Genomic DNA, 19,941 nt, shown 5'->3' with positions numbered 1-19,941 from the left:
ATGTATCTATGACAGAAGTTTGTTTACCTTGTTTCTCCTGCTCTTCTTTTCTCTCTATCTTCTCTGTTTCTAACCGGCTGGCCTTCGGCAGATGGGTCCCTCCATATGAGCTGGGTTCTGCTCAAGGTTTCTTCCTGTTAAAAGGGAGTTTTTCCTTGCCACCGTCGCCCTCAGGCTTGCTCTGGAGGTTGCAGGCTGGTTTTTGTGAAGCGTCTTGAGATGATTTGTATTGTTATTGGCGCTATATAAATAAAACTGAATTGAATTGAATTGAATTGAATAATTCCATTCAAGTGAGGGAGGGAGCCAGCTTCAGGAGCCCATATAAATAACATATCGAAAATTTAACGGCCAATTTCATGAAATTTCATCAACATCGCTTCGAGTCTAACGTCATCTTTAAAAATCTGCAGAAAATAAACCATGTGCTCCAGATTAATTCTCTAAAAAAGAAAAAAGAAATAAATCCACGGTCTCTCCCGCTTTCAGCGAGCCCTGAATGATTTGCATACAATCTGTGATCGCTCTTCAATCATTGGTCTCAGGGGTTGCCGTGGCAACCCAAAGTGGTCATCAATGACGACGGAAGCGCGCGGAGCCGAGACACAGAAAAGAGCGAGATTTTGCCGGTTTTCGCTGGTCTCACATTTGGGCTCACTGTGACAAAACGTAGCTCCTGTCAGAAAAACAAGCAGACCGTGGGCGTCGTAAGACCTTCCTGAAGACTGATATGTTTTTTTGTCCTTGTAGAGCAGGCATGTCAAACTCAGTTTGGCTCTGGGGCCGGATCCAGACTTTCTGTTCTCAGGTGGGCCGGATCAGTAAAAGAATGTCAACTCCAAATATTTAGCTTTGTTTTTCAGTACTATGCTTTATCATTCAGCCTACATTTGTAGCCTACTCTACATATTATAATCACGGATGACAAGGGATCTTTTCTAAGCACAACACATTTATTCAAAACCAATGGGAAAAAAAAGATTTTTCATGTTTGGCCGTGAATGTGTTAACAACTGGTTTATTTTAACAGTTGAGTGAATGCAGTTTTACACCTGAATCAACTCACCACACTAAACAAACTCAAGTGGGAGCTATGAAAAAAATATTTTCGCCTTAATTGTCATACTGCTTTGAAATAAATGAAAAAAGAAATACAAAATAAAATAAAATAAATAAATAAATAAATAAAAAAGTTATAGCAGTGCATGGGCAATAAGATTAGACTACATCAGATCAAACTACTATGCTGGGCCTACTGAAGCTGAGAATATACTGCACAATATTAATTGTCTTTAATATGACATACTTGTCTTTATGATGAGTGGCGCCGAATATTAAACTCTTTGAACACTGCAACTTGCTGATTACATACCAAGCACACTGGTTTTGCATTCACTTCTGTGAATAAATACTTCTCGGTCCATTTCTCCTGGAAAACTCTGCACCCCGTGTCCACTCTTCTTTTTTTTGACAGTGCCATTTTGGGAAGGGTGTGTTGACCGATAACTTGTTTAGTAGTGGTGAATGGTGAAGCAAGATTGCCGGTTTATTTTTACTTGGACACATCACGTTGCGAATGTTTATTTCCTGTGACTAACTCGTGTCAGTGCCGCATGCTTGACGTGAGCGCTTTTACACATTTACTGCCCTCTAGCGGCCGGAGGGAGCATTTGGTTTGTATTTATTTTAAAAAATCACAACTTTTAATAGAAATTAGCTAGAGACTCGCTTCTTTTTTTGACATACTCAGAAATTTATGCCGGGCCGGATTAAATGACCCAACGGGCCGGGTCCGGCCCGCGGGCCGTATGTTTGACATGCCTGTCCTAGACAGAAAATATTTTTACATTTTTTTGTGCTGTGTTCCACTAATGTGCCACAAGTTGGACAGGCACGGATAGAGGGACAATCATTGACTCCTTTCACAGACTCAAAGACCATAACTGGACAGTTCTTTAATATTTTTAAAGCCTCGTTGGCGCAGCCATCATTGTCACAGCGGTCTGACCGTGGTCGTGGACGTTTCCATTCCTTCAGACATTGCCAGCAGAATTCATAAGTCTTTCCCTTGTTTGCTTCGCACACTTTGCAGCAGACATTCAGGTTATTTTCATTCTTTCTCACAACAGAAGACTTGCAGCCAGGACACTAAATGAATCATAACAGAGAGACATTGTCCCTATTTGATGCAATGCAAATAACACATTGCCACATACAGTAAGTAAGTGGTTTACAAATGAGGCACTTACTTTTTTGGTATCAAAGTAATTCCTGAGAGAATTGGAGGCCATGGTTTTTTCAAAGTACTTCTTTTCTTCAGGGGTCAGAAGAGCCATTTTACAAACTTCCTCATAAGACCACTCCACCTCACAATTCATCTGGCCACACACAAATCTGCTTTTACCCTTTATTAAAATATGAAAAAGCAAATAGTTGGAAATTAGCCATGGGACATGTTAACAATTCTGAATACAACTAGGGAGCATAACTTCACACATGAGAAATGAGATGAAACTTTTTTGTTAGGAGTAGTTCAGATCAAATGTAAAACTAAAACCACAATAGTGTGTGGGAGGAAGACTGTGTGTGGAATAGACACAATATGCACTAAAAACATATATGTTTGGAAGACACTGATCAATAAAGTTTTGAGAAAATATAGACTACATATATTTTCTGCTACATCCATTTAATTTAGGTAGACAGTGCTGTGACATGATGATCTTACCTCGTCCAACAACCTGCGACACCACTTAGTGAGAGACATCGGGGTCACAGCGTGACCACAGGACATCAGAGCTCTTGGAGACTCGAAACCTTCACACAGAACTGAGGACACACAAACACAAAGTAACTGGCCTTTTATACTAGATTCAAAAATATCACATTTTCCAACTCGTCCTCTCTGTCGACAAATTTCAGTGTGGAGTCCCGAGGGTCATAACTCTTTGAGGACATGTTTTGCTTTGCTGCTTTAACTTCTCTTCTAAAGTTGTGACAAAGAACGTTTCATCCGGTGCTAAATCTTTAGTTCGACGGTAACGGTGGTTTGAATATATATATATAAACATTAGTAGCTACTACTAGCTGCTCAACATGTTTTTATCTTTCTATCCAGCAGCTTTGCGCCGTAAAATGAATAATACACAGACCGCCAGACACATAGTTGTACATTCAAGTAATGCGCGCGCAGTTTTCACCCACGAAACACCAACTACAGTGTGTTACATCTGGAGACATTCTGTGATCGAATCAGAACTGCAGTCACGCCATCTGCGCTTCAGAGAATCACGGTCGCGCTATCTACACTTGAAAATCGAGTGCCCGTCTACATCGCATCGGACGGTAAAGCGTATGAGCGGTTTCATGGTGCATTCATGTGCATCGCGTCAACTCATAAATCTATATTTTTCTTCTTATTTTCATTTGTTGAAATTCATACATCTGTCATTACTTTATTGTTGTTTTACTACATTCTTTTTAATAATTAAAACTAAATGATAGAACAAAATTATTAAAGCACATTCAGAATCCAACTAATTTCTGCATAATCAGATTTAAAAACTTAATTAAGAAAAAAACTCAAATTCAAGTTATTTCACTGCATCATTTTCAAATAATCTGATGTTGAAATCATACCCAATGCATCATGTATATGGGCGGATTAAAAAATTATTTAAAAAAAAAAATCAAATCGTTTTCTGCAAACTCCACTAGATTCTTGTTGTACATGTCCCCAGCTACTTCTGTAGTGACTTTCAAATTCTTTCACTGCGATGTGATGTTTTGGAACTTTAGCACCATGTACAGTGGCAAATCCAGAGCTCAGAGCAACAGTGGATGTGACAAATATACAATCCCCTCCAAAAGTATTGGAACAACAAGGCAAATCCCCTTGTTTTTGACAAGCTCAAAAGATGAGTATGAGACAAGAGTTCAGAATGTCAGCTTTTATTTACTGGTATTTACATCGAGATGTGTCAAACAACTTAGGATATATCACTGTTTCTGTTACACCACAGCATTTTTTAATTTGCCTATATACATGATGATTAGTCATGATTTCAACATCAGATTATTTGAAAATTATGCAGTGAAATAAGTTGGAAATCACTAGAGAGGTAGCTGGGGACATGTATAACAAGAATCTGGTGGAGTTTGCAGAAAACAATTTGAAAATGATGCAGTGAAATTAGTTGAATTAGATTTTTTTCTTAATTAAGTTTTTAAATCTGATTATCATTAACGCTTTACCGTCCGACGCGATGTAGACGAGCACTTGATTTTCAAGTGTAGATAGCGCGACCGTGCCTCGCCGAAGCGCAGATGGCGTGACTGCAGTGCCCGGACAGACATGTTTCCTCAGGGCTTCACCAGCCCTGAACAAGGCCAAACTATTTAAAAAGCATGTAAGAGCTCACTCTCGTTTATATATTGTAAAACTTACTGTGTTGGTTTTTTATTTATTTATTTATTTATTTATTTATTATTAACTCGTCAGGGCTCCCTCAGGATAAACAAGGTTGCATCAACAACAAAATTGGCCATCCCAATATTGGAGAAGTGATCTGTGCTTCAAAGGCTGTGGTTCATCTTCTAAGACCGTGACTGTGAAGGATGGACTCAGCAGGTGCGTCATCCAGGAGAAGAACAGCTGCAGTTAAACGAGGACATTGTGTCCAGATTTCTTGTGTCTGTTGATGCCTCCAGAGAACTTCATGAGCGATGACTGTGTTATTATGTGCACAACCAAAGGACTGAGTGTTTTAACAGATACTTGAACAACTGCAGCTTTGGTTACACAGCCAGTTTTATGAACTGAAACCCAATGAGTATTCTGGAAATGATGCATGTTCTGTCACCTGATATCTAAAGTTGGTGTTTTGATTATTATTTTCACACACGTTAAAAATGACTATGCCAAATAAGAGCAGCACTATAATAATCATCAGATATAGAAACTGCATGTGTAGAAATATAGAGTATATGACTAGATGACCGTGTCAACAACATATTGTGTAATTGATGGCTTTTATATTGGAAATGTGGTGACAAAGCAGCAGTTTCCTGTGCTTGGAACTAGTAACAGGTAGGTACAGGAATGGGTAAGATGTCAGTAAGCACATATACTATTACATTCTTGTGTTTGAGATATAAACATGACGATTAACTTCATGAATGATAAATATGGCATTTAATAGCTCAGAGTTCATGATTATCTTACTGAAATGCTATAATTTACATTTCACAAGCAGTCTTCGGTTTACAATGTTGCACACCTCCATTTGACAAGTGGATGATGTAGCTACATCGTGTGCATCCATCTGGTGTGCCTGAAAGATAAAAATAATAAAAAAGAATAATAATAAGTAAACACAATTTTTCAGAGCTACCGAACCCGGAAATTAATGAAAATGCACGAACACATTTACATTACAAGAGATTCATAAAACATTGTTTATAGATAAATACTGGTGTTTAAATACTAGTAAACATCTCGCACAAAGATTAAAAGCACAGTTAGTTGAGCTTACTCCCGTAGAGACCGTGGGTGTCACTGACCACGGAGCAGCGCCATGTTCAGCACTGGTGGAGCGCTGAGGACACACGGAGCACTGATTGCTTACTAATCCGTCAAAAAGCCGACTACATCTGCTGCTAGTTTAGCTAGTTGTACCTCCACGCTACACATGCTAAGCTAGTTGGAGGACCGGTTCTGTGGTTCAGGTGGAAGGAGTCGCCGTGCTGCAGTCGAACATGTGGATGCATCGATGAAAATCTGAATCTCAGTTCAAAATCACTCTTCCGACATTTTCGAGTGAATCGGGCACATGCAGTCAGTCAGTCAGTGAAGTGCAGCACGGAGAGAGAGGCCAACATAGAGATGCGGTCATATCAAAACACTCCTCAGAATGAAGCTTTTATTTTGGTACTTCCGCTGAACGGCGGCGCCGATTAGAATATCAGCTCCAAGAGCTACATTTATATTTAGACTCAACATTTAATACTTAGATATAACATTCAACGTTTAGATAGAACATTTAATATTTAGACATAACATTCAACATTTAGCTACAACATTTAACATTTACATGTAACATATAACATTTAGATATAGGCTTTAACATTTAGCTACAACATTTAACATTTATATGTAATATTTAGATATATCACATTTTCTAAATGTTATATATATTCAGTCCCCCGAAAGAGAAGGAGCCATTGCCCCATTGCCAGCAAGGCACGGGGCGTCAGTGTCAGTCGAGCCCAGGCGTCAGCGTCAGTGCCAGGATTAACCCTAGTGGTCACAAGGCGTCAGTGCCACTGACAAGATTTGACATTGACACATCTGACCTGACATTCTCACATGTGGTCACAGTCAGTGACCACATGCAGAGCTTGATAGAGCCATACTCAAAATTCTACTTTCTCACTTCAGTCGTAGTGTGTCAGTAGGTGTCATCGAGCGTCAGGGAGGAGTCACAAGGTGTCAGTGCCACTGGAAGGATCCAGGTCTTACTGAGTACGGCTCTCTGGAAGGAACGTTACAGGTACGTAATAAAGCTACCTCGTCTGTGACGTTTTGAATTTGTATTTCATTACAGGTTAAGTTGTATCGAATACCTCGTGTTTTTTAGTCACATACGTTTTAAATATTATCGATGTTTTAATGTGTATTTGTTGTGTACACTGTTGCAGCCGAGCACGAGCTAACGCTACCTGAGCTAACTTGCTAGCTAAAACCGCTAACAGCATGGACGAACTTTATGACGCCACGGTGTCGACTTTAAGAGGTAATGTAGTCAAATATACATTTTGCACGTAGTTATTGTTTTATTTTTACGCCATATCTCTGAATTCTGAACTGATTTTAATCTTTTTGGTTTCATTATAAATTGGATAAATTGAGCATGATACTGGTTAATTGTTTCCATTAAATCCAGTTACTGGGGCGGATCTACTCAATTCTATACTAAAACATTAACCTTCTGAATATCCACAACTTGAAATGTAAATTATTTAGAATTTATGCTTTTGAGTTTCTCCAAAACTGAAGATTGCTATATACATTTCAATTAAAATCGCTTCAGAATTACGACCGATTATGATGTTTGATTCACCACTCTGATATGGTGATGCATAGTCCACTGAGGTATGTAATCTATTGTTAATGCACCGACTAGTCTGCGCTAGCCAGCCGTTTCATACAGTTTGTTCTATGGCACTAACTCATCTTGCAATGTGTGTCTTACATTATGTCACAGCTGCAAACATAAGTGAAGGAACGATCAGCACTCTGTCTCATGAAGACCTGCAGGACATTTCAGGCCCAGAGAACTTCTTGCAACAAAAGCGAACTGACTAACTGCACTGGATTGTAAGAACTGTTTACTCCTGCATTTCAGAGCTAAAAAGACATGTTCTTTTTATGCAGAGAAAATAAAATATTTGTTTGTTTAATGCAAGACTTGTTTTCATTCAAGTAGTTGGTTGTCTTAAATCTAGAACAGTATCATTATTGTAGAGCTTACAGTAAGATAAATGTGCTTGAATTGAGATGAATTATGATTATTACTATTATTATTATTACTCTTCAAATAAATGTTCTTTGTGTATGATTTTAAATGTATTGATTTAATATAAAAGCTAATCATAATTCTTGAATTAAGAAGAATCGTCTTGTTAAGTTGCTCTGGATTTAGTTTTTTTCACTCAATTTGAGTAATAAACAAAAAGTGAAATAAGAATCGAAAAGCTAGCTTTGACATTATTTGACTTGCATACGGTACTTGCATACAGTACATGAGATGTGTCTTTTATCACTTATTTTAAGATATTTCTCACTTGCCTAATATGTATTTATTTTTTCTTATTTTAAGAAATCTTACCAAGTGTGATTATCTTACTGCACTGGCAGATTATTTCACTTAATTTTAGTCTATATCTGCTCAAACCAAGTATTTATTTCTTATAATAAGACTATTAATTAATTTTTGCAGTGCAGTTCTTCATCTCATTTAGAACCATAGGCAAACAGGCAATTGGAGCAGGTTTTCCTCCAGGTGATCCAGATGTTCTACGAAGGGCCATTTCTAGCTCTGTGGGGGCCCTAAGCAAAATGTTGTTTGGGGCCCTTTGTTTGTCAAACTACGATGAAGAGATTTCTTCCTCTTAGATTGTGCACTAAGATGCCGCAATTTATTACACTTAATGAGCAACACAGGCTAGTAGAAATAAAACTTCTTGAGTTGAGCCACTCAGGCTAGTTGAGTGGCCATCACAAACATTGGCATATGAAGGGTTAAAAGACAGAAATGAAGGATGAGTGGACTGGCAGTGATAAGAATTAACAACAGAGTTGGTCGTCTCAGATTTCTTACAGCGATGTCATAAATGACTTTGCCTCCTTTTTATGAGTGTGTGGAGTGTTGAGGAAGAACAGTCACATTAAAAAAGTCAAATGTGTGGATTAAGGTAGTTTATTTTGATCTCTCTTTTTTTTTCTCTTGCTCATAATTACAAATGTAATTATCAATTGTCATTACAAAAGACCTAATTATTTAACTTTGTGTTTTTTAAACCATTCTTGTTATTTTTTCAGAGAACTCATGTCATTATTTGCTTGATATTTTATTGTTTATTTTATTTGATTCTGTCTGTTTTGTACAGTTGAATTTGTAACTGTTTACATATGTAAGGGATTTTATTTGTTGTTGCACTATAAATTATTTTTTCACATTGCTGTAGCAATTTTTTGAAACCAAACATAATAAATCAAGTTATAATGTCTGTATATTTTAACTGATCCAGGGTAGTTTTGACTGTGCTTGTTGCAACAAAAATAGCATACATTGTAAAAACATGTCAGACTGACAACAGGATAATCAGAGCTGCGATGAGTTTATAGTAGGTGTGTGCATATCAACAATCCATATTATTGGCAGAAATAAAGGGCCCCAACATCTAATTATGCTTTGGTCCCCATGGAGTTTTGGTGGTGACAGGTTTTGTTTTTGATGCACCATACCTGCACCATGCTTAAAGTAGAGCGTAGTGATGGGAATTCCAGCCCTTTTTAGGGAGCCAGGTCTTTTGGTTCAGCTCCCTAAAAAGATCCGGCTCTTTCAGCTCCCAACTGACTCCTCAGATTTTGTGTCGCTTCTTTATAATTCATTTATAAACAAATAATATGTATAGTGCAAAGGGAATTAATAATGGAATTACATCACAACAATTGTTTATTATTTAAATAGCTTTATTTAAATCCTCATTAAACTGCTGCCAAAAAAAAAGTCATCTGGAGGGTTGTCTGAATCTGGAATCTTGTCGCTGGTAGGCATCCGCACTAACCACCACACCACCAAGTTTCAGTTTTAACTCACAGTCTTCATCTTTGTACTATCAAGTGCATTAAAATGTGCCCAGACTTTACTCCATTTTCTTTCACTCATTTTCTGCATCCTTTCTAATATATGTAGTTTCGGTCTCTGTCTCCCTGCCTGTGTTGCGTGTGTCTTTAACCCCTCCCCCTGCTAAGTGTGGATACACAGATGACACCACCAGAGCTTTGAGTGAAACAGAGTTGCGACACACTTTGATGTCGCCGCTAGGGCTGTCACATGGTTAACGTAAGCCTCAATAGTTCCAAACAATCCGCAAGCTGTCAAAGCGGTTATTGTTTTGTATGGGACAGTGAGCTATTGCATGATATGGTTACAACAGAAGTTGCAGCGCTAATGGGGAGGGGAGCACATAGCTGCAACTTCTCAAACAATACAAACACTATCTTCTTCTTGGTTCATGTTTAATCACTTCGACCTTGTCCTCAGGACTGTATGCTCCGCCTTCAGCCGTATTTCTGCGGCGAACACGCACTAACTGCATGTCACTGATGACTCTGGGATTACTCAGCAGAAATCACGTCCTCCTACTTCTTGCTACAAAGCAACTCTACAGACATATACTGTTGCACATTGGCATACTAGGAGATTAATAGACACTTAAACACTCAGAGTAAATATGGGATAACTTATGTACAATAATTCCAACAACCATACATACGGCATTATTATTAGATTATTATCATTATTATGAATAAAGAATAATAAGAACAATAACAGCAGTGTGTGTGTGTGTGTTAACAAACAAAAACCATTAACAGACGAACAAAGTGAGGTAATGAAACTGTTGAAGGAGGATCTTTTCCTCTCCTTCAGCCCAGGATCTTTTTACCATTTGGAAAGGGTAGTTCTCCTACGCACAAATCACCCGACAATTTCTCACATTTTGGATATTTATTTGCTACACAGAGAATAGATATTGATTTCAGCGCAGAGGCTTCAGTCAGTTCACCTTAGGGGTAAAAAGAACCAAAAGCCCCACTTCAGGGACGTACAGTGACCTTATTCTACCTAGACCCCGCCCGTAAGAAAATGGGGAGGAGTACTGCCTCTCATGTGTCAGTGAGTTTCTATGTGTAGCCGATTGGCTTTATCTGGTCTCCAGCGTGTGAGATATCAGGGTGTGATGTGTCCTAGTCTGTGAGCAAGCTGTAGCAAAGCGGAAGACAACTCCTTATATGGTGAGTTAACAGAAGTAGCACTCTTCCTGATTCTTCCCAAGGTTATACACAGGCTGAAGGGGTGGCGTGCCTTAAGTGCCCTTAAAAATATCATGTAATGTAAAAATCCTGTATGAAATGGGTGTATGGATGCAATCTAAACTATATTTGTAACCCGGGTCTCCTTCCAGCGGTCACGTGAACGTGCTCCCCCAAACACGTTGCCATCTCTCCGGTAGGTTCAGGTTGTGTGTGCAACATCTTTGGAAAATTGTTTGGAAAACATTCACTATATGTGTATAAAATGGATATATACGTACTGTATATATCAAAAGTCAAAGCCTAGAAGCAAGCCACAAGGCAAAATGCTATTCTAACATAGTAAGATCAGTTATTGTAGACCCTGAGCTCACACTACATCATCCAGGTCAGGCTCGTTGTCAGAGTCCCCATTTGAATATTGGAATGGCCTCTCCTGTATCTCGGCACTTGGGTCGAGCAGAAGCACGCCCTCTGCTTGGTTCATCTGATTCGCTGGTGGCGCTCCCTTGGACTCCATATTCCCCAGCGCCTTGTCGATACACCACACGATGAGAGCCCTAATACATGGGATGCAACAACAACCACACAGAGCAACACCACAAATGCAATAGCCAGTGAGGTAGCTACGCTAGCTACCAACTTTCCCCATTTACCGAAGAATTTGTCAAACAGGCCAGATAAGGGGTCTGTGATCCCAGAATGTTCTTTTAATTCATTCGAGAGGGCTTTAAGGCCTCTCAAGGTTTTAGTCAGGGATCCATCAGGGGCTGTATTATTGGGGATGAATGTACGGCACACTTCTCCAAACATGCTACAGACACCCCCTTTTTCAGCTAGGCTCATATTGAGAGCAAGTCTATTTTGGTGTGATGTAAAAGAGGTCGCAGTTAATTGACCATGAACAGCCTCAAACCCATCTCTTGTATAGTTTGCCAACCTCTGCATATTGTAGTGTAAATAATTTATTCTATCCACATTGTTGTTTGGGGTGATCCAGAGGAATATGGATCCCGACCCGGCTGCGATCTGATCAGCTAATTTATACTTATCTGGTTCCCCGTTCATAATAAAGCTCAAGCACTCGTACTTCTATATATATTGATCTTGGTGAGTTTCTCGTCGTGTTCGAATTCTGGGTCCCCCTGTTGGAATAATTATTTTGTGGGGGATACTTACAGCATCCTTTTCCTTAATCTGTGATCTCTCCTCTACATTCAGCCATAATAACGGTGTGATCACTACCAGGTTTACCACTGCCAAACAGGCCAGTGTAAGCCATGACCTGTAGGTCAACAATTTATTCTCCCTCTGTTTCTTCGCCCATGTCCCTTAGGTGCTTTCTGATTTCTCTAGGGTTTCTCTCTGGGGACGGCTGTCCTTTTCTACAGTGTATTTTGCACCAATATTTACTTACCTTAATCTACTATTCATTCAGCCAGACTCTCACAGCGTATGTGGTTGATGATACTACCTTTGAACGGGCCGATCCACCTTGGCTCCTCCCACGTCCTGTGGAACACTCTTCTGTAAATCCACTCTCCTTCTGTTATCTCCTCTGGTGGAGCTCCACTGGGCTCCTTTATAAGGATTTTCTGTACCTAGGGAGACAAAAACTAAACAGCTTCCTGCAATCTCTTTCTCCTGAGTGGCCGGGTCAGGAGCTTCACCACTATGCAGGTTATTTGTGAATGGACGGGGCATTTTTCTTCCTGTCAACCGCTCATGAGGTGAGAGTCCTGTTGTGTCGCTTGGGCTGGATCTCAATGGGAATAGGACCAGAGGTTTAGCCTCTGTCCAACTTTAAGGACTCTTCTGTAAAATGGGTCCCATTATCCGAACGGATACTTGCTGGGACCCCGTAGCGAGGTATTAAGTCATATATCAACCAATTTATGGCCTCTTGAGCTGTCTCAGTTCTGGTTGGTTAAGCTTACACCCATCTAGTAAAAGTATCAACATAAACAAGCAAATATCTACAGCCTTTTACTCTCTGATTAATTCCCATGTCTGTGAGGTCAATCACCACTTCTTGCCATGGTCTGTTTGGGATGGGAAACACTCCCATCCCCATCTTAAAAGTTGCTCGTGGGTTAAACTTGGAGCAACTGGAACATGTATCTACAAAATATTTACACACTTCTGATAGATAAGGATGCCACCATTTTTGCCCCTATCATTTCAGTAAGCCTTCTTCCTGATTGATGTCCCCTTTTATGTCCCTCTTCACATAACGTCATCAGCAAGGTGGAGGAGGTGACAATTCTCCCATTTGACCTCCATAAGCCCGTTATTTAACATTTTTTTCTTTTGTCAACCCACGCTGGTTTCTCATGAGAGGCTGCTTTAGCTTGCATACTCAACATACTCATTCTCTTACATACTCTTACTTCACTAATGACTTTCTGTTTCATAGTCTCATTCATTTCTTCCTTCATGAAGTGACATAATGCATTCTACTGGTCCTTTGTTGGCTTAAGGTGAGCTTTACATGTAACTTGTTACCGTGTGGTTTGTGTGTACTGTGATGTCCTGACATCGTGTGATGTGAGCTGTCCCTTTTGGCGTTTTAGCTATAGCACATAATGCTCTGGTGCAAGTAGGACATTTTAAACCCTTTTTTCACCACTAACCATGTGAGCAAAGCGGCTGTCAGTTGTGCTACGTTTTCCTCAGTCTCGCCTGCGATCGGAATGTCATCAACATATTGCAATATACAACATGATTGCAACGATGGATTTTGGAATTTGGACATTAGAACCTGTAGTGAGTGGTTAAAAAGGGAAGGACTATCCGTGAGGCCTTGTGGTAATCTAGTGTAGGTATATTGCTTCCCTTCAAAAGTGAATGCAAAAAGGTGTCTACACTCTGGCATTTTTTTTCTGAGATTGTGCACCAATCTATGATCCACCCTCTCTGGTTTAGCCACGGGAGTGATAGGTGTGTTGTAATCGGACTTGCATGGTATCAATACTCCAGATTTAAGCAGGCCTTCAATCGTTCCCCTGATTCCATTTGCCTTCTCACTCGATTGGGGATATTGAGGTTGGTTTATGATCTCTGGTGTTTTCATCTGTGGTATGATAGGAGGTATTTCTTTGCAATGTCCTACATCAAAAGGTCCAGTCGCCCACACTTCGTCTGGTATTTGTTTCAAGAGTTGCATAGCCAATTCAGAGTCAGTGTTTTCTCTGACATGTGTTCTGCTTTTTTTCAACTTTTTCCAACTCACACTGAAATGTTCCATTATACTTTAGCTTGTAGCATTTGCAAGAGGGACTGTATTCAATATACGTGGTCCCTGTCACTGCCTGCCAATCATTTGCATCAATAGCTTATCTTTGGTGTTATCATAGGTCCTAAGTTCTTAGCTTCCCCTGTATTGGCCACCTGGGGGCCAATACATTTGATATATGCGTACCGGCCCTTCATCTGCTGGCAGGGGTATTTGCATTTGGCCACTAAGCGGCGCTGTAGACACAGCAGGCATTTGGGCTTTAATCTCTTGGGTTTCTTTCTTTTTATCAGTGACCTTGTCTTTCAGCTCCTTCAACTGTTCTTGCAGCAGCTGCATATTAAGTTTTTCAAACTCCCTGTCATGTCTCTTTTTACTCTTATCTTCCTGACCTGAGTGGTGAACCAAAGTAGCAATCCACATTTCCAGGGGCATGCTATCTCCGGCTACCGATTTCTCCATTTCTTCTCTAACCTCACCTGTTTGTCCTTTTATCACGGCTTGTTTAAACAGTCTCTGTAGTGAGGCAGTCAATGGGCTAGACCCCGTGTGACCCTCCCATAGTTTTATCAAACGGTTTAAAACCCAACAAAACCATGAACACACACAGACGGTTCTGGAAAAGGGGAAAGAATGCCCTCACAGCCGCCTCACTCAAGACTGCCAGAGATTGTAGAGGTGAAGGCAGGGTCACAAGATCTTGCTCATTTCAAAGGGCATTGTACACCTGAATGTAAAGAACATTACAAGTATAGTGCAACAGAAAATGTGAAGTATGCGGGGGAAACTGAACTTAGCCTAGGACTTATGACATCATTACCTCCCGGTAGTTACACTTTGAGGACAACCAGTTCATGGCAAAAAGAGGCACATGGAAGTTGAGACCAGATGCTGTTCCAACCCCCCTTTATCCAAATCTGTACTTGATATAACACATTCCCAGCATCATATCAATGGGTGGAGATAGACTGCTAGATAAACAGATAAACAAATGACCCCCCACTACCCCCTTGATTGATTGACATTAGTGCTTAGAGAGAAGCCTGTGATCTTTGATATTGTCCAAGTTCAAGACAGCTATGGTTACATCGTTTTGTAGATCAGTGGTTTTACCATGGTTGGCTGTGCAGCCTTTGGATGCAGCAATCGATCCGAGAAAGGAGTCCAGATGTATGGCTTCCTCAAGGACACTGACCACCGGAAAAGGTGGTTGGCGATGGTCAGCAGGCAAAACTTTCAGATTAAAGGTGACAACAACAACAGAAAACTTTGTGAAGTAAGTAATGGCCACAGAGGTTTTAGGATACATTTACTAAAATTTCAAAGGGCATTGTACACCTGAATGTAAAGAACATTACAAGTATAGTGCAACAGAAAATGTGAAGTATGCGGGGGAAACTGAACTTAGCCTAGGACTTATGACATCATTACCTCCCGGTAGTTACACTTTGAGGACAACCAGTTCATGGAAACAAAAAGAGGCACATGGAAGTTGAGACCAGATGCTGTTCCAACCCTCTTTATCCAGCGCCCCAAGCCCAAGAGAAGGAAAACACCTTTGAGGATGATGGCTTCTGCAGAAGATAAAACACCTGATGACCACACTTACTGCACAAAATCAAACCTTGGTATGATACCAGTGAACAGTCTTTCCACAGTTTTTCCCATTTCATGTATTTCAAAAACAAGCTACAGGTTCACTTCCTCTAGGGATGTAGTGTAGGTGGCATAAATACATATAACACCAACAATGCAATGTTATTACAGATATTGAGGGAGAAATTGAGGTGCAGTTAGAGGCGAGTGAGAGGGATGTACCAGGTGACAATGAAGCAGAGGTCAGCAGACAGCCAGGTGCCAGTCAGTCCAGGGGCCACTCATCCAGGAACCAGTGTGCCAGGGGCCAGTCATGACAGGGCAAGTGTGGAGGACCTGCTGAGGGAATTAAAAAAGGAAAGAAATATGAGGATAAAAGCAGAGAGCGCTCTAGCACGACAAAAAAGAATCAATTTGGCACTTAGGAGGAGAAACAACAACCTTCAACAAAGGTTTACTTTCAATCAGGACCAGATTCATGCACTCAGCCAAAAGAAAAAAGGGGTGATTCTGTGGGGCAATGACACCATCAGAAAGGCAATTCAAATTCGATTTACAGCAGGCACAACAGGATACAAAACCTTATTATAAGTTATTATTATTGTAGTAGTAGTTCTAGCAGCAGCAGGAGTAAAATAGCTAGCATTTAAGTAATAGTAGCAATAATAGCAGTAGCATTTTAGTATTAGCAGTAGTGGTAGTATTTTGGTAATGTTTTAAAACGATCAAAACAACTTTACATAATGTCACCTGACAACAAAAGGTTAACGGACTTTAATTAATTACCTCACGTTAGCCTCCGTTACCAAGCTTTCAATTAGGTCCCTAAATCCATGACATTTTTAACATCAACATCGACATTTCATGCAAACCAAATGTAAAAATAACAATGTGTAAGAGTGTACCTCTGATAGCTAATGCTTAAAAATGCAAAAAAATTTTAAAATGCCGGTTATTCATCAACTTAGCAGTAATTGTTCTTGACGGGCACGAGTCAATTTTTCAACTGATGAGAAAAAAAGACAAGAAAAAATGAATCCTAGCTCCAGCCGTTCACTTCAAACTCCAAAAGGCAACTAGACTTATAGAAATTTCTTGAAGATTTCTTGGTTACTATGACCTGGATGACTGAGAACCTTCACAGATACTTAGAGCAGGCTCATTCATGATCAACGCATCACTAGCAGAGTGGTGGTCAGTAGCAAGTTCAGTATGAAAGAAGCAGTTGAGAGTTGAAGAATTAAGTTTCCTTAACTCCTTTTAGTTAAGGTCAATAAATTATTATTGTTTATACTGTGCTTTTAACTCATTCTGTGTTACCTGAATCTAATTTATGTTTATGTTTTTTATTTAGTTCTTACAACATTCCCTTCAGCGTATTGCAAGAGAAATAAGTGTCTGTGACTGGAAGAACATCTTGTGTCATGATTGACTAAAGTTGTAGATTATAGAAAGTGTTTTTATAGAGTGAATCAATAGCACATATCTTGCCGTTCACCTCTTAAATGGAAATCAATAGAAAGTAGAGTATATATATCAAAAGAGAGGCGGTGGAGTGAGTGGATTATAGGGTCCCCACTTCCACATCTAGACAAGGTCTACTCGAGCCTCCTGCAGGCCACAAAGATCCTTAGGGACCCCACTCACCCAGGATAATATATATTTATATATCTAATGAATATATTACCTTTAAACACTTGACATCAAGCTTTTACTAGAGATTGCTGCCAAACAAAATTCCGTTGTAACTTGTGTGCAATGACCATTACATTCCTTATTTTTCTTACCAGCTTGGCCACGTTCTATTATATATAGTATGTGATTAGTAGCTCAGACATCACACAACTCCTTTTTTCCCACAAAAATCAGCTTACCATTTTATTTATGTTTAATATTGTTGTTTGTACATACACACTGTACATACTACTGTAAAATGACATTTTACTGGAATATATTCTAACCCATAATCTGCTGCAGATATATTCAAAAGCACACTGTCAACATGATCTGTCCATAATGAATTAAAAACTAGTGCTTATACGGCTGTCAATGGGCAAAGCACGAAAGATGGTTTATATGTGTGAAAGGCCACAGAATCCCATCCTTAACATTAGCTTGAAAAATGATTAATCATATCAGCAAACTGTTGCAAACAAAAATCAAGATTCTTTAGGTCAGACAAAGATAAATGATGACACAGTAGTTCAAAATCATAAACATGATGACAATAATTTACACGTGTAGGACATTGTTACAGTAAACCAACACCAAAAGCCTAATTAATTTGAAACCATAATTAACATCCAGACAACAAAGGAGATAAACATTTGTACCAAGATATTCATTTAAAATGAATTACCAATTCACCCAGCTTCTTTTCTGAAACCTTGTTACATTGTGTGCTATCTAGTAATGTGTCTCTGAACAATTTGAATAATTTGAAGAAAAATTCTACACATTTCATTTTAGTTGATTTGTATTACACAATGGCTGTGCATGCAACAAGAATTTAACAGAAAACTGCACAGAAAAGAGACCAAAGGGACAATCAACCATGTTTTAGTACTTCCATGGTGCCTGACTGCTGACTGAACTGTACTGTTTTAATGTGGACTTCTCTCCTCTTGCATGTTCATCATTTCTTCTCGTCTGTTCTTTGTCTCCTGTTACATTTCTCTCCTCCTCTCTCTGTTGCTTGTTTTCTATATTTCACCTGCTGTTTCTTCCCTATTTACATTCCAGTCCACCTTTTGACACGTCATTTTTTTATCAACTCCTCTATTATTATGATCTTTAGCAGTTTGTATACATCTCATCTAATCTTCTTCTACTACTTAATCCTGCACTAGGGTCGCGGCGGTTGCTGGAGCCTATCCCAGCTGGCATTGGGCGAGAGGCGGGGTACACGCTGGACAAGTCGCCAGACTATTGCAGGGCTAACACTAAGACAAACAACCATTCACACTCACAGTCACTTGCATAGATCATATTTTGTCAATATTTTTTTTTTTTTTTTTTTTTACCCCAGATCCAACTTTTCTGGTTTGGGTCTCTCTCTCTGACTCACGATCTCTGTTTGTTTTCTCATTTCTCTTGGTTGTGTTAACATGTCCTCTTTTCACTTTATCATCTGTATCTTCTGTATCTTATTCTAACAGTGCCTAATCCTGCATTGTCAGCATCCGTAGCCCTGAGATGACGCTCCTTTAGGAACTGCACGGTTCTGCTCCGTTTCTTCTGCTCTGTCGATGGAAACAGATGCTCCAGTGGTGTTACCATCTTCTGCAGCATCATTACTCTTGTCTCTATCTCTGATCTTTTCAGCATCTTCATCCTGGTCATTGTTGTTACTAATAGTGGGTTGGACTTCACTATGGGGCACCTCCTGACTATCTTGAGTATCAGCATCTGCAATGCAACAAAAGTAAGTTTACAATAAGGTCAAGTACTGAACAGCTTGATGTGGTCATTCAAATGAATATGCATCTCTTACTTTTCTCCTTTCTGTAAAATAGAAGATAAGCCCTCTGGGATCTAGTAGGAGAAACATGAAAAGAGGTCATGTTCAGCTGTAGCTGGAGTGTATGGCTTACATTGTAAACAGGGGTTTTTCTGGAGTTAACGTCATTGGAACAAACAATTGATGCTCTTTGAAACAATGCATAGACCTAAAGATATTATATAAGGGAATCATTTATTCCACCAAAATATTAATACAACTAAAATAAAAGTAATATTCTTCAGGACACTCACATAAGATTACTGTATGTACTGTTTGATTCAAATTGCCTCAAAACATTTCAGTGAGATATAGTTTTGGAATTTTACTGGGTCATTAATGTGTTTAGGATCATTATCTTGTTGAAAGGTCCACGTCCAGTTTAACTGGCTTCACATTATTTTCAGACACTATTTGTAATGACACAAAGTTTGTTCTGACCCCCTTTCTCCACAAAGGACTTGTATTTTCCTGTATTTAACTAAACTCCCACCAGTCATCAGAACAGTAGTAGTAACTTGGATGAGGTGTAATGTCTCCAAGAAAACTCATGTCCAGTTCCTGCTGTTTCTGATTTATTTTAGAGGTCTGGATTGTTGTTTCAAACATAAGGTTTGTCAAATACACTTTTAAAAAGTCATTCATTGTTAATAATATTGTTATTATTATTACCAGTGTGCATAACAATCCTACAATTATGACATTTCAGTTAAGGCAAAATCACAAAAATATATGATAAGAAAAAGACTTAAACCTACCTCTCAATGGTGTCCCTCTTGGATGGCTGGTAATAACACAGTAAATGGAAAAAACATCAACAGCATGATTTGGAACAACTTAACTGTGCAACAGTGGTTCTGGAACAACTTTCAGCAACAGGAAAAGTGACACGTCTTACCAGTGAGACCCAGCTATCATTGAACTTGTACCATCTGTCTCCATGGTCATTCTCTTCTTTGATTGTTGCAGTGTAATGTCCACTTCTCATATCACCAACATGATCCACAACAG

At 39.4% G+C, this 19,941-nt stretch overlaps 1 protein-coding gene across 1 annotated transcript; it reads right to left on the bottom strand.

Annotated features, from left to right (window-relative positions):
• Positions 1–541: 541 nt before the first annotated feature.
• Positions 542–3,164, bottom strand: LOC125011816. The gene is made up of 5 exons (XM_047591226.1): positions 3,153–3,164; positions 2,729–2,905; positions 2,250–2,405; positions 1,848–2,148; positions 542–657 (listed from the first exon to the last, which is right to left on the bottom strand). The coding sequence occupies exons 1-5, from the start codon at positions 3,162–3,164 to the stop codon at positions 542–544; spliced, it is 762 nt and encodes a 253-aa protein (XP_047447182.1).
• Between the last annotated feature and the right edge of the window lie 16,777 nt (positions 3,165–19,941).

This window comes from Mugil cephalus, chromosome 1 (assembly GCF_022458985.1).
Source record: "Mugil cephalus isolate CIBA_MC_2020 chromosome 1, CIBA_Mcephalus_1.1, whole genome shotgun sequence".
Taxonomy (NCBI): Eukaryota; Metazoa; Chordata; class Actinopteri; order Mugiliformes; family Mugilidae; genus Mugil; species Mugil cephalus.
This window is presented reverse-complemented; position numbering and strand designations above follow the sequence as displayed.